The sequence below is a fragment of the Bos indicus genome, chromosome 28 (assembly GCF_029378745.1).
Source record: "Bos indicus isolate NIAB-ARS_2022 breed Sahiwal x Tharparkar chromosome 28, NIAB-ARS_B.indTharparkar_mat_pri_1.0, whole genome shotgun sequence".
NCBI lineage: Eukaryota > Metazoa > Chordata > Mammalia > Artiodactyla > Bovidae > Bos > Bos indicus.
Genome location: NC_091787.1, coordinates 8,908,594 through 8,923,040, shown reverse-complemented (window position 1 = coordinate 8,923,040; position 14,447 = coordinate 8,908,594). Strand labels below are relative to the sequence as shown.

At 47.0% G+C, this 14,447-nt stretch overlaps 1 protein-coding gene across 2 annotated transcripts in view; it reads left to right on the top strand.

The window, feature by feature from the left end:
• Positions 1 to 3,997: 3,997 nt before the first annotated feature.
• Positions 3,998 to 14,447, top strand: part of NID1 (nidogen 1) — a 96,195-nt gene continuing 85,745 nt past the window's right edge. Inside the window, exon 1 of one of the 2 annotated variants that reach the window (XM_019953832.2) lies at positions 3,998 to 4,393. In XM_019953832.2, coding sequence (XP_019809391.2) covers positions 4,169 to 4,393 — 225 coding nt within the window. In that variant the 5' untranslated portion in view covers positions 3,998 to 4,168. The remainder of the gene's footprint in view (positions 4,394 to 14,447) is intronic. The other variant, XM_019953831.2, reaches the window with a different exon arrangement.

The following is a 14,447-nucleotide window of genomic DNA, read 5'->3' as shown; positions in this document are numbered from 1 at the left end:
GAACACAGAGTCAGACACAACTGAGCAACTGAACTGAACTGAATGCTACTGCAGATATCAAATGACTCTTAAAAGTACTAGGGAATTCTGAAACTGTTGACTTTTATTAAAGGTTGCAAACAGTGTTGGGTTAGGTTCCGTGAACTTTGGAAAAGAAAAGAACACATGATCCTCACTCCAAGAAGCTTATATTGGGAAAGAAAAAACACAAAAAACAACTAGAAACATGTAGGTGTTAAAAACATAGATAATGACTACAGCAAAGTATGAAATTAAATATTCTATGATGTAGATTGTGATTACACCCTAGATGTATCTGAAACTATACATTCTAAAGTGGCTGGCACTCAGCCCATATTCTTCTAATGGGAGGCACAGCATAGATGTCACGTTCCCCCAGCCCACGAAACGTGCAGTGAGTGCAAGGCTATAAAGAGGAAATGACAGACAGTTTACAGTATACCCCAGATTTATGAAGCAAGATGATACTAATGACATTAGGGAACAGACACATATGTAAATAGGCTTCCCAGGTGGCGCTACTGGTAAAGAACCTGCCTGCCAATGCAGAAGAAGTAAGGCGTAAGAGGGTTCAGTCCCTGGGTCAGGAAGACCCTCTGGAGGAGGGCATGGCAACCCACTCCAGTATTCTTGCCTAGAGAATCCCATGGACAAAGGAACCTGGCAGGCTACACTACATAAGGTTATATAGAATTGGACACAACTGACACGACTTAGCGCACACTTAGCAAGCATACATAAATAGAGCGTGAACACTGTGTATAATAAACAAGGGATCAAATATATTTTGCAGATGGAAATTGAGGATGAAAGCTCTCCATCTACAGATAAGCAGGAAGGTGTGGTAGAAATATCAGCTTTGGTTTCAGATACACTGGGATTCAAACCCGGCTCTTCCACTAACTGTGTGAAACTGGGCATGAAGGAGTCTTTGGGGCCTAGAAAAGAAAACAACAGTTTCAAAGGCCCTCGTTGAATCATCTAACTTTGGAGAAAACAAAACAGAACTTTAGGTCCCGCCCTGATGCTCTAGGCCGGTTGCATCTATCTGAGACTTATCACCGCCTGTCCGGAAACCTTCCACCCCCTACACCTGTCCAGAAGACTTATCACCCCCTGCCCAACTACAAATGCCATCTCAACTAAAGTATACCCAAAACATCCCGCCTGATTAACGTTTCTCTTATTGATTACGCAAACCTCCCTATAAATATGGAGCCTCCCTGATCCCTCTGCGCACTCAGCCTGGTCCTTTGTGCTCAGCCTGGTCCTCTGGCCGACTGTTGCCCCTCCTTGTCTGAATAAAGGTAACCTACTTCTGTTGAGGTCGTCTTTCCTCTTTCTGCCTCGGCCTGAGCTATACCTTACAGAGCACATTAACTTTTGCAGATCTCATTTCCCCTGCATCTACTATAAAACTACTAGTTTGCACAGTTGTTTTTAGTATTAAATCTGATGCTCCATAAAGCATCTAGCAAAAGCAGGCATTCAACGAGGGGTATCTGCTGTTGCTTTCTATCTGTTAAACATCCCACGGTGTTAAACGTGTGTCTGTCTTTCCCAACAGACTATGAGCTGCTTACAAAAGGGATTATGAGTTAACAGTCTTTGTATTTAGAATTCCTAGTACAGTGTCTGACTCCAAATGGATTCTTAGTAATTGCGGAAATAATAAAAATCATGAAAAATATACATTTAGATAATGATGGCTTAATATTAACTGAGTACTTCCTTTATGCTCCAATTTGGTGCTAGGAGCATTTTGTGGATCATCTTGGGTAATTCCCATAACAATTCTTTGATTGTAGGTATGAACATTCCATGCAAATGAGAAGGATATAGAAACCTGCCCAAGTTAACAGGGATAGTAAATGGCAGAGCCTCAGACAGACTGGACTCCAAGCTACCCTGAACTGGCAGAGAGAATGGTTCTTGCTTCTGTATTAGCGAAGGAGATTTCCATGGACCAATGGGAATTTCAGAAGCTGTCTGAGTACTAAAAAGGCAGAGAATTCAGGAGAAGGGGTGAGATCATTCCAGGGGCAGGCTGAGGCTTCAGAGCCGGCAGTGATGTGAGATAAAAGGTGTGGGGAGGAGGTTTGGAAGGGGAAAATCTGAAGGGCAGGTGGGATGAGGCTGGCCGGGCACACACTGGGAAATTTGAGGCCATTCAGGTGAGCACAGAGGAGGAAGATGAGTCTCCCAGAGACCAAAAGCACCGAAATGGGTGGTGCAGCAGCTGAGGCTACTATGGATAGCATGGGATAGAGTCAGAGGGCTTCGGGGCAGGACAGAGGCTCCAGGGCACTGCATTTCTGGGAAGGAATTGAAGGAAAAGCCACTAAATTTGGGAACAGATTGCAGGCTGTGTAAATCACTCTTTAGCATCAAGGGAAACAATTGTGGCAATAATGGTTCCACTTAACGTTGTGGTTAAGAGGTCCCTGGAATTGGACCACCCTGGGTCCCCATACAGGCTTCCAGATGTGTAACTCTGGCAAAGTGATTTAAACCTCTCTGGCTCTCTCTGTCCATCTTCTGTATGTGGAGGTGCTTTCTGTCTCCTTGGGTTATTGTGATTGCAAAACAAGGGTGTATTTCATTGACTTTCCTTGTAGTTTCTACTGGTTCAGGACTCATGTTCCCTAAATATCTAAATGTGATACAGAATTCGCTGTTTATTGGGAGAATTCTCCCAGACTGGGTCCCAGGTCCTTAATTTTAGCTGGCAACAGGGCTGGTGGGGTGGGGGTGGGCGAGGGAAGGATTGATACCCTGTTGACCTCTCCAGGTTAACAAGTCTGACATCAAACAAATGGAACTCCCAAAGTCCCAGCTCCCATCCCCTGACTTCAAAAGGCAGCAGAGGTTTGCAATGCTCTAGGCAAAGAGTCAAAAACAACTGAGCGACTAAACTGAACTGAACTGAATTGAGACTCAAAACTTTCCACTCAAGTTAAACGTTTCTCCCCTCTCCCTTCCCATATCAAATTTATAATCAGATTTTATTCCTTCTTTCATTGTAATGCCTTTTAAATTCATTTTTTCCTCAACTTCCACTTGTTTTTCTCATCCTTTTTTAATTTTTCCTGTCAATGATCCTTGGATGACCCCTGCGTCTCTTCTTTCAACCCAGGGCCAAATTAATGATCAAGGGATTATTTAGGATACAATTTACACCGTTTTATCTCCCTTTGTCAAAAACTCTAAATAGTTCTTCTGTAGATGTTAGAGAGAGTTCAAATTCCTAGCTTTGGTATTAAAGGTTTTACTAGGCATAGGATTCCTTTCCTGGGGGAACGGCACCAACTCCAGCTTCTAGAACGTACCTTCTCCAGTCCCCTGGGTGAAATTTTATCTTTTCCGGAAGACCTGATTTGATTTCCATAACCCCAGAGACGCTATCCTTGACCAATTATTCCAGTCCTGATGTCCTTTATCACTTGGGGGCCTTAGCCTGCCTGAATGATGTTCTACACTCATGACTTTGACTCTGGAGGTTGGACCGGATTTTTGGCCCAACCTTCCATTACGAAGCACAGGATCCCACACTCACTGTTAAGTTGAAAGAATGGATGTTTGAGTCAATAGCCGTGGTCCTGGCCGGATCCCTTCTTGTTAATCCTCAGCATCTAGTACCCCCTCTTCCTACCAGTCTGACCATGTGAGTCCGACCTCCGGACGCCACCAAACAGCTTTGGGGTGGACTGTGTCCGAACGCGGGGTAGTTCCACGTCCCCGGATCTCTACGACTTAGCCCTGGGCCAAGGACAATGGTGCAAAGCCTGGCACTCTATTCCTACCTCCCGCAGGGGCCGTTCGGTCGGAACTGGGTTGGTTTTGGGAATCGCGGCCTCTAGCGCCCATTACCCGGCGGGGAACGAGGGCGACCGGACCCGAACGGCTGGGGGATTCGGTGTCGCCCCTCGCCCTCCCCCTCGCGGCCATTGGGCAGCCTCCGCGGACGGGGCGGGGCGGGGCAGGGCCCTCCCCATCTCCCCTCGGTTCCCCTCCCCTATTTCCCGGTGTGGGAACCTAGCGAGGCGGGAGGCGCGGAGGGGCTGCAGAGGGGCGTCCGGTTACATCTCCGCCTTCCTCACCCTCCGGCCGCAGAGCTCCTCGGTTTGTGGGACGGCGCTCCGGGAACATGTTGGCCACGGTCCGCCGGAGCGGAGCTGCGTGGACGCGGGCGCTGCTGCTGCAGCTGCTGTTAGCGGGGCCTGGGGGCTGCTTGAGCCGCCAGGAGCTCTTTCCTTTCGGCCCCGAACATGGGGACCTGGAGCTGGAGGCCGGGGACGACCTCGTCTCTCCAGCCCTGGAGCTGAGCACTGCGCTCCACTTCTTCGACAGATCCGATATCGACTCGGTCTACGTGAGTGCGACCCCGGGCGGGAGGTGGGGGCACTTGGGCGAGAGGCCGCGAGGGGCTGAGGCGGCGTCTGAAGGAAGGCCCGGGCGGGCCGGGGGCGCCCGCGGAGCGGGACTGACCGGAGCGTCGTGGGCGGGCACCCGCACCCGGTGGCCGCCGGGGCGCGGGGTGCGGCGCTCCGTCTCCAAACCCAAGTGGGCTCCCGCCTCCGCCCGGCCAGCCGACGCCTCCCCGCCGCCTGGTCACGGTCGCTCGAGGAGGGTCACTGGGTTCTGGGGAGTTCGCCCCGTCTGCGCCGCCCCGCGCGCGCAGTGCCAGGCTCCGGGACTCTGTGACCCGGGACCCCGGGACCCGGGCGGAGTTTCCTCTCCCGCGGCAGTGGGCCGGGAAGTCTGTCCGCATCTAGCCATTGTCCCCTGCTTTTGGGGGACAGGACCCGGTCCGCTTGGGACCAGGCGCCGGACGAAGGCCAGAGCTGGGTAGCGGCCGTCTCGCGGGCCCTGGGATTACTGTAGGTGCCGGGGCAGAAAAAGACCGCCAAGCCCAGCTCTCGGCCCCGGGAATGCAGTCGACAGCCCCTGCATTTGTGTGTGCGGATTCCGGATACATCTTGGCAATGATTCTGCTCTGTGTCCAGAGTTCAGGGCTGGGAAAGCAGAGTGCCTCGGTGATCCAATTTCCTGTAGCCGACCATTGTCACCATGGGGGGTGGGGAGCCAGATGGGGAGAGGGACAGGGAGGGACCTTTGGCTCTCTGGAGCGTTCTCCGGACTGGCTGGGCGCGGGGACGCTGTCAACTTGGTAAAGTCCTTTCGTGCCGCCTCCTGTCGCTGCCGCGCACCATGTGGATTTCATATAAAGCTGTGTGCATTCCAGAAGAGGGGCGGGGGAACAGCTCCAACAGCGGCTGGAGCCTGTCCTGCCCCTGAAATGGCTCTGCTGGTCTGATCCCGGCAGACTGCGCCCGGGACAACACCCACGTGGAGCTTGTCGGCTTTGCAGAAAAAGAATGAGTCCTTGAAGTCTCCACCCACAGAGGGTGTCCCGTTGCTATCCCCACCGCCCTGAACTCCTTGGGCAGTCTCCTGTAGCCTAGAAAACTCCCTCTTAGGTTTTTAAATGTGCGAGATAAAATCCATAGGATTGTCAAGGAAATCAATTCTGTTGAAATACGTGTTAAAATATTTTTTAAAAAATTGTTTGAAGTAATATATGTCATTTAAAAAAAAAGAATTATATTAAATAACAAGGTGAAGCAGTGGCTCCATTGTATGGTCAGCTAATGACTGAACTTTCAAGGTCATGGGACTGTAAACAGTATTCAGAGACACCTACTATACACCTACACCTACTATAATGACTATATAGTGATAGGAGCATATCTGTGACTTCTATTAGTGGCATAGTCATTAAGTGCTAATACAATTGTTACCTACACTTACAATGGAAGGAAATGCTAAATTTGGGTTATGGGCTACTGAAAATTAAGATGAAGTTTATTTTTCTAAGTTAACAGACCCATGAGTTCTATGGGGGGTAGGTGGTCATTGGATCCTGCTCAGAACCTCTATGTTAAATTAGGGCTCTTCTCCTCTCCTTTACTTGTGGCATCAGACTAAACACATTACATTCTGCAGACCTAGAAAATCTATTGTTGAAAAGTGATTCCTGTCAATCCACACCTTCTGAGCCTATTTGTTTGTTTATAAAAATGTTTATATATTTGGCTGCACCGGGTCTTGATTGTGGCATGCAGAGTCTTTAGTTGCAGCCTGAAGTATCTTTTGTTTTTCTTTTTAAGTTGGGGCTTTGGAACCCTTAGTTGTGGCATATGGAATCTAGTTCTCTGACCAGGGATCGAACCCTAGCTCTCTGCATTGGGAGCATGGAGTATTAGCCCCTGGACCACCAGGGAAGTCCCCTGAGACTATTTGGGGTTTTAATCTACATATCAAGGAGAAAGACTCCCAGAGCTCTCTGCACATCTTAACTTCTGTGCTACAGGTTCAGTTCCCAGGAAGGACCCTGAGATAGAGATTGTAAGTGAAAGCGTTAGTCACTTAGTCATGTTGGACTCTTTGCAACCCCATGGACTGTAGCTGGCCAGGCTCCTCTGTCCATGGGACTCTCCAGGAAGAATATTGGAGTGGGTTGCCAGTCCCTTCTCCAGGGGATCTTCCCGACCCCGTCCGTGATCAAACCCAGGTCTGCCAAATTGCATGCAGATTTTTTACTGTCTGAGCCACCAGGGAAGCCCTGAGATAGAGATTAGCAGGCAGGTTATTTCATTAGGGGGAGCTCCTCAGATCCACCCCTGTGGGTGGTGGGCAGTGAAGTAGCTGAGCTGCAATGCAGGTCAGCAAGATGCCTGCCACCCCTCTGGGAGCTCTCAAGGTGGGATAAGACTTTCAGAGCTCTCAAGTCTCCTGAGAAGGTGATCAGTGATTAGATTAGGGCTGCCCTGGAAGGAAATGGCAACCCACTCCAGTGTTCTTGCCTGGAGAATCCCAGGGATGGCGGAGCCTGGTGGGCTGCCATCTGTGGGATCGCACAGAGTTGGACACGACTGAGGCAACAGCCCTGGAAGGAGTTATGACCCTTGGGTGAGGCAGTTTTTTCCATGGAAACAAGAGGCACTATCAAAGAGGAGGACTGTGGGCTGCATTCCTGGGAGCTGAAGGGGGATCTGGTGCCATGTCACAGCGTCCACCACTATCTGTTGTGTAGATGCTCTTTTAGCTGGTGGAAACCCTTATGGGGCTCTGAATGAAAAAGTGAATTGACAGGGAGTGTGAGTATGAACTAGATGGTCTGTACTGTTCTGGGCACTAGATTAGGAAAAAGAAAGGAAAGCCATCGAAATGGAAAACAGTTACTGGGTGAGTATATTTACATGTGTCAGGGTCTAGCTAGTCTTACATTATTTAATCCTCACAGCAACTTGCCCCTCTTTTTTCAGATGAAGAAATAATAATTAGTAATTACTCAAGGCCATCAGATCAGATCAGATCAGTCGCTCAGTTGTGTCTGACTCTTTGCAACCCCATGAATTGCAGCACGCCAGGCCTCCCTGTCCAACACCAACTCCTGGAGTTCACTGAGACTCACGTCCATTGAGTCAGTGATGCCATCCAGCCATCTCATCCTCTGTCATCCCCTTCTCCTCCTGCCCCCAATCCCTCCCAGCATCAGAGTCTTTTCCAGTGAGTCAACTCTTCACATGAGGTGGCCAAAGTACTGGAGTTTCAGCTTTAGCATCATTCCTTCCAAAGAAATCCCAGGGCTGATCTCCTTCAGAATGGACTGGTTGGATCTCCTTGCAGTCCAAGGGACTCTCAAGAGTCTTCTCCAACACCACAATTCAAAAGCATCAGTTATTCGGCGCTCAGCTTTCTTCACAGTCCAACTCTCACATCCATACATGACCACAGGAAAAACCATAGCCTTGACTAGACGGACCTTTGTTGGCAAAGTAATGTCTCTGCTTTTGAATATGCTATCTAGGTTGGTCATAACTTTCCTTCCAAGGAGTAAGCATCTTTTAATTTCATGGCTGCAGTCACCATCTGCAGTGATTTTGGAGCCCAGAAAAATAAAGTCTGACACTGTTTCCACTGTTTCCCCATCTATTTCCCATGAAGTGGTGGGACCGGATGCCATGATCTTCGTTTTCTGAATGTTGAGCTTTAAGCCAACTTTTTCACTCTCCACTTTCATTTTCATCAAGAGGCTTTTGAGTTCCTCTTCACTTTCTGCCATAAGGGTGGTGTCATCTGCATAGCATCAATTAAAAATGCCCAAGCTAGGATATCAGCCCAAGTCTGTGTCTGACTCATAATGCTTTCAACATCAACCCTAAAACATGTGATGGACCAAAGGGATTGCTGTGAATTAGAGTCGTGGGGGAAGATTTTACAGAGGAGATTACATTTAAGATTTGAAAGACGAGTCCAGTTTCAGTAGACGGAGGCAGAAATGGAGAGGCCAGAAATAGAAGATACTGCTGGGGCAAGTGCATGACGGTGGAACAAGCTTGGCAGGTGCTGGGAAAGTGAGGAATATGACCCCACTGGAGCAGAGTGTTTTTGTTGGAATAGGAGGATTCTTCTGGATAGGCAGATGGGAGTCAGAAAATAAACGTATCAGCTAGCTCTTGCTGTGTAATGAACAACCACAAAACCTCAGTGGCATGTAACAATAAGCATCTGTTGCTCATGTGTCTGGAATTAGTAGATGGTGGGTTCATATAGGGTGGCTTCAGCAGGAGCAACTGGGATGATCTGGTTCTACTCTAGGCAGGGATGTGGGAAGTGTCTATCACTTAGCATAGCTGTTTTGCCTAATATGATAGCTGTTTAGCTATGTATAGCTATTTTAAATTAAATTGATTAAAATGAAATAATATTAAAATTTCAGCTTTTGAATCACAATAGCTGACATTGCTGCTGTTGAATGTATGCATTACCACTAAAAATGCTATTAGATGGTGATGTTTCAGAGGGCCAGCATGTCCTTTTTTCATGGGGATGTCAAAAATGTAAGAGAGTAAGTGGAACTGCATAGTGCTTTTTCAAGTCTTCTCTTTTGGGTCACATTTCCTAACATCTCACAGACTAAAGCAAGTCTCATGACTGAGCCATGGTGGGGTGAGGGGCCATCTTGGTTGCCCAACTTGCTCTTGTGGGCCGTTGCATGATAAGATCTTTCTCTCCCTGTGGGATAACCTCTTATTTTTGAAGTGGCAGTCCCAGTGATGAAGCCAGTCATTCTTTGGACCCTATCCTGGATAATGAGTGGGGAGTGGGCCAGTCTGTAAATCTGCTTAGCCAGCTCTGCTGCTTTGGCCAATGCTGTGAACTCCCCCAGGCAAGAGTTCTTCAAAAACACAATGCAGTTGTGCAGAACAATCAAGACATTTGCTTCTTTTGTTTGGAATCTTATTACCTCGATTTACTAAGGCTGGTTATCTCATGCTGATTGAAAGCTCTAATTGCCTGTAGGCCAATAGAAGAAATTCTAGAACGTGATTCAGTTGCATACAATATTCTTTATGTCTTGATTCATACACATGGTGAAATGAATTAGTTATTATTTAATACGTTCAGTTGGTGTGGGAAATAAAATTCTTCCTGTGATGGAAAAACAATAAAAGGATATCCTTGGAAGAAAAAAGATTGTATCCTGACTCTCCTGACTCATCTCCTCATCTTCCTTGTGTACGACTGTCTGTGTCTCTCTCACACACACACCACATCTTCCACAGATTGATTTTCATTATATCACTTACACATAGGAATCTTTCCTTAGGTAGGGTAAATTTAACTCTCCTTTTAAGACCTTCTAATATTCTTCCAACTTTTACCCTAGCTTCTATGCCAATATAGGCTGCTCATTTTCTTCAAAACTTGCTTCATTCCCACCAAGGGATTACCAAGAGATTCTTGTGTGTTGTATGGGACTGTGCAAGGCGCTGGGGCTCTAAACCATGTGAAATGCAGCTTCTGAATATGACCAGATCCGTGCCCTCAAGGAAGTCCCGGTGTCAGGAGGGAGCCACAGAGGAACAGGTGGTCCCAGTGCCCTGCACTGTGAATCATGATGAAGGAACAACACTCAACACTTGAGGAGCTCAGAGTCTCCAGACGAGCTCCACTCAACCGGGTTCAGTCCCTGACCCTAGTAGGTTTGAGCTAAGTCCTTGAAACATTGTACTGTGATCATTGCTGATCTCATCCTCTATTCTGTCTGTCCACAAACAGATGACAAAGCCCCTAAAGTTGTAGAGTGTATTTCCTTTGTTCAGTTTTTCCTTTCTTTGGGGATTGTAACCAAACTCTGTGGCTACATCTGCTTGCTCCATGGCAGCGTCTCTGGGTTGTGTTTAAAGCACTATCCTGAGGCAGTGTGCTCTAAAACTGGGCTTGCTTCTCCACTGAGAGCAGAGATCACATCTTTTTTTTTTTTTTTTAAATCCAAACCTTTCTTCTATACTTCACTCTTGGTATTAGATTTTTTAATATTTATTTTTATTTATTCATTGGACTGAGCCAGCTCTTAGTTTCTGCATGCAGGATCTTTAGTTGTGGCATGCAAATGCTTAGTTGCGGCATGTGGGATCTAGTTCCCTGACCAAGGGTCAAACTTGGGCCCCCTGCATTGGGAGTGAGGAGTCTTAGCCACTGGACCACCAAGGAAGTCTGTGGTGTTCAGTTTTTTTATGTAACTTTTGAGAAACATGTTTCACGCACAACAAACCAATGCTACTCTTTCAAAGACATCAACGAAAAGATGTCCCTTGTACACATAATATACAGAACCACAAAATAAGTCAAAGTGGAAACGCCCTGCAATTTCTTAATGTGTTAGGAAGTATAGCAAAGCAAAATAAAGCATTACAGACAAATAGTGTTTAGACATTCTGGCATATATAGTGTTCTTAGTGTAATTGGAACGAAACTTTTCTGTATATACACACTAAATATTTTAGAAGCGAGTAAAGTAAACAGAAGCACCAGTTCTGTAAATTACTCTTGATCATGCAGGCAAGTAAGTCTCTTGCATAGTTCATGGTGTTTCATCGAGGCAACACTTGTGCCCACAGAACCTACTAACTCCGTGGCCGTTGGATTTGAGATCATGACCAGCTTCATCTGGCATTTCCTTTTTTTCTATTACTTATTAAAAAAATTTTTTATTCGGGTCTAGTTGTTTTACAACATGGTTTTAGTTTCCACTGTACAGCAAAGTGAATTAGCTGTATGTATACATATATCTCTTTTTTGGATTCCCTCGCATTTAGGTCACCACAGAGCACTGAGTAGATTTCCCTGTGCCATACAGTAGGTTCTCATTGCTGCTGCTACTGCTAAGTCGCTTCAGTCGTGTCAGACTCTGTGTGACCCCATAGACGGCAGCCCACCAGGCTCCCCCGTCCCTGGGATTCTCCAGGCAAGAACACTGGAGTGGGTTGCCATTGCCTTCTCCAATGCATGAAAGTGAAAAGGGAAAGTGAAGTCGCTCAGTTGTGTCCGACTCTTCGAGACCCCATGGACTGCAGCCCACCAGGCTCCTCCATCCGTGGGATTTTCCAGGCAAGAGTACTGGAGTGGGGTGCCATCGCCTTCTCCGAGGTACTCATTAGTTATCTGTTTATCAGTAGTGTCATCTGCCATTCCCTGAAGCAACATACCCCCTTGGTTTTGTGGTGGTGTTAGGGTGTGGGACTCCTCATTGTGTCTTCCTTTTGTTGTGTTTGAACCTTCAGCATTTCCAGTTGGTGTTCTCATGTACCTATCATGGCAAAATCTTTTCAAGGTTCATATTCCTTAGTGTAGCATCTACAGACCCAACCAGCAGCTGTGAACTTTGTCACTTTGCTGGTAGTTTGAACTTCCCGCTGCCGCAGCAGAAAGCCCAGTGTTCCTGCTCAAGAAATTAATTGCTTGCTTGTATACCTACGGCTGATTCATGTTGATGTATGGCAGAAACCAACACAGTACTGTAAAGCAATTATCCTTCGATTAAAAATAAATAGCAAAAAAGAAATTAATTGTTTGGCTCTTCTGGTGGATTGCATTTTCAGCGTGTGTTCTTGTAACTTCTGGATTGCTCTTCTGAATTGGTTTTTTAATCTTGGCCTTTCCAACCTTTTATAATTTCTCATATGTCTTGGCACTCTGATTAAGTTCTTTTTTAGCAGACTGCAAGCTGAATAGATGTTTCTCCATATTCAACATGTTCCCATGACTTTTTTGGGGGAGGCTAGAGTCTGGGTTGGATGGGAGGTTGCCTGCAACTGTCCTAGTTGTGAGTGGCTTGCAGGCCAGCCTGGCTCCGTGAGGTTGTTGTATGCCTCTTGCCATCACTCATGGACCTGCCGCACTTACTGGCACAAAGGAAGTTTATGGTTACGTCCAAGACCACCACCCATGGTTATGCAAGTGGTTTGCAGCACAGGGCTCTGGCTGAGAGGACAGACTGGCTAAAGTCCAGCCCACAGGCCACTCACCAAGCCCTGAACCTCAGCATGGGCCTTTCCATTCAGAGAAAAGGGTGCCTGCTTCTGTTTTGCCTAAAGGCCTCCTACGGTCTAACAGTGGCCCTGGCTGGGTCACAGAATACTTAATAGAGTATTAATTTCCATCAGAAGTGAAAAGGAAATTGATGAATCATGTTGATTAACTGATTTATAATTGAGGTCCAGTCACTTCATATATCACCCGTTTACTATTCCAGACCTCTTTTTATTATTAAATGAAGAGATTTGACAAGATTATCTCTAAGGTTCATTTTATCATGGATCTTTGATGTTCTCTGATCAAGTGACCAGATGTTGAATAGGTACCTTCACTCACTCAATAGCATCTGACTCTGAGACCCCCGTGGACTGTAGCCCGCCAGGCTCCTCTGTCCATGAAATTTTCCAGGCAAGAATACTGGAGTGGGTTACCATTTCCTACTCCAGGGGATCTTCTTGACCCAAAGATCAAACCTGTGTCTCTTGAGTCTCCTGCGTTGGCAGGTGGGTTCTTTACCACTGCACCACCTAGGAAGCCCTATTTCAGGACACTGGCTGTTTCTTATAAAATGCAGTGCAGTGTTGAAATACATCGTCTAGTCATTCAACAAATATTTACTCTGTTTCCTAACATGCCAGGACCAGTGCTAAGCTTTGGAGCTAGAGATTGAACCCAGACCAGTGTTGTTTTTGCTCTTCATAGTCTAGTGAGGAAGACAGACATTAAATCAGTAATGATACAGATCATTGACCAATTGCCGCTACGATAAGTGCTATGAAGAAGAAGTTAATGTATTGTGGTGAAACTGAGGTAGGTGGAGGGTCAGGAGGATCTTCTCAACCTGAAACTGAAGCCTGGAAAAAGGGGGTTAGCCATGTGAAAAAGGGAAAGGTCAGGATGGTGGCTCACTACTGAGTGTAAGACCAGGAGCATGTAGAGAGGAAGAGCTTGGCGTGTCTTTGGGATGGGATGAGAGCCGATGTGAGTGAGAGTGGCGGGGCAAGAACTGGAGGAGCTACGTCAGACTTGGACACACCAGCTCAAAGCCCTCCGAGCATTTCCTTTTGCACTTGATATCCAGCTTCTCACCACGTGTCTGCAACTTACATGGTACAGCCGTGCTGGCTATCTGCCCTCATCCTATTACCCCACTCTTCTCTCATGCCAGACTGATGCCTCACCAGCCACTTTTTCTTCCTTGAGTACAGCCAGCTTGTCCCACGCTGGTGTAGGCTCTTCTCTCTCCTCTGATCTCCATGTGTCTGCACCTTCCCGTCACGCAGGTCTCTGCTCACACGCAGAGCCCCGTGTGTGATGTTTTGTTGCATTGTCTTAATTTCATCCCAGCATGTATAGCCACTTAAAACTAGTTTATTTGTTCACTTGTTTGTTACTCGTCTTTTTTCATTAGACTGTGAGCCCTTTGAAGGAGGCGTAGTCTGACCTGCCTTATTCACCGCTCTCTGCCTGATACCAGGAGTAGTGTCTGGGGGACAGCAGGGCCTTTGTTATGGTTTGTTGAATGAATGAAGGAAGGAATGACTTCTAGGTATTTCTTTATTCTATAAAGCAGTGGGATGCCACTAGAGATTCTGAGTTGATGAGTGACTTGATTTAAAAAATTTTTTATTTTATATTGGAGTATGTGTGTGTGTTAATTGCTCAGTCGTGTTAACTCTTTGCGACCCCATGGACTGTGGCCTGCCAGGTTCCTCAGTCCATGGAATTCTCTGGCAAGAGTACTGGAGTGTGTTGCCATTTCCTTCTCCAATATTGGAGTATGCTGCTGCTGCTGTTGCTAAGTCACTTCAGTCGTGTCCGACTCTGTTCGACCCCATAGATGGCAGCCCACCAGGCTCCCCTGTCCCTGGGATTCTCCAGGCAAGAACACTGGAGTGGGTTGCCATTTCCTTCTCCAATGCATGAAAGTGAAAAGTGAAAGTGAAGTCGCTCAGTCGTGTCCGACTCTATCGACCCCATGGACTGCAGCCTACCAGGCTCCTCCGTCCATGGGATTTTAATTGATTTACAATGTTGCA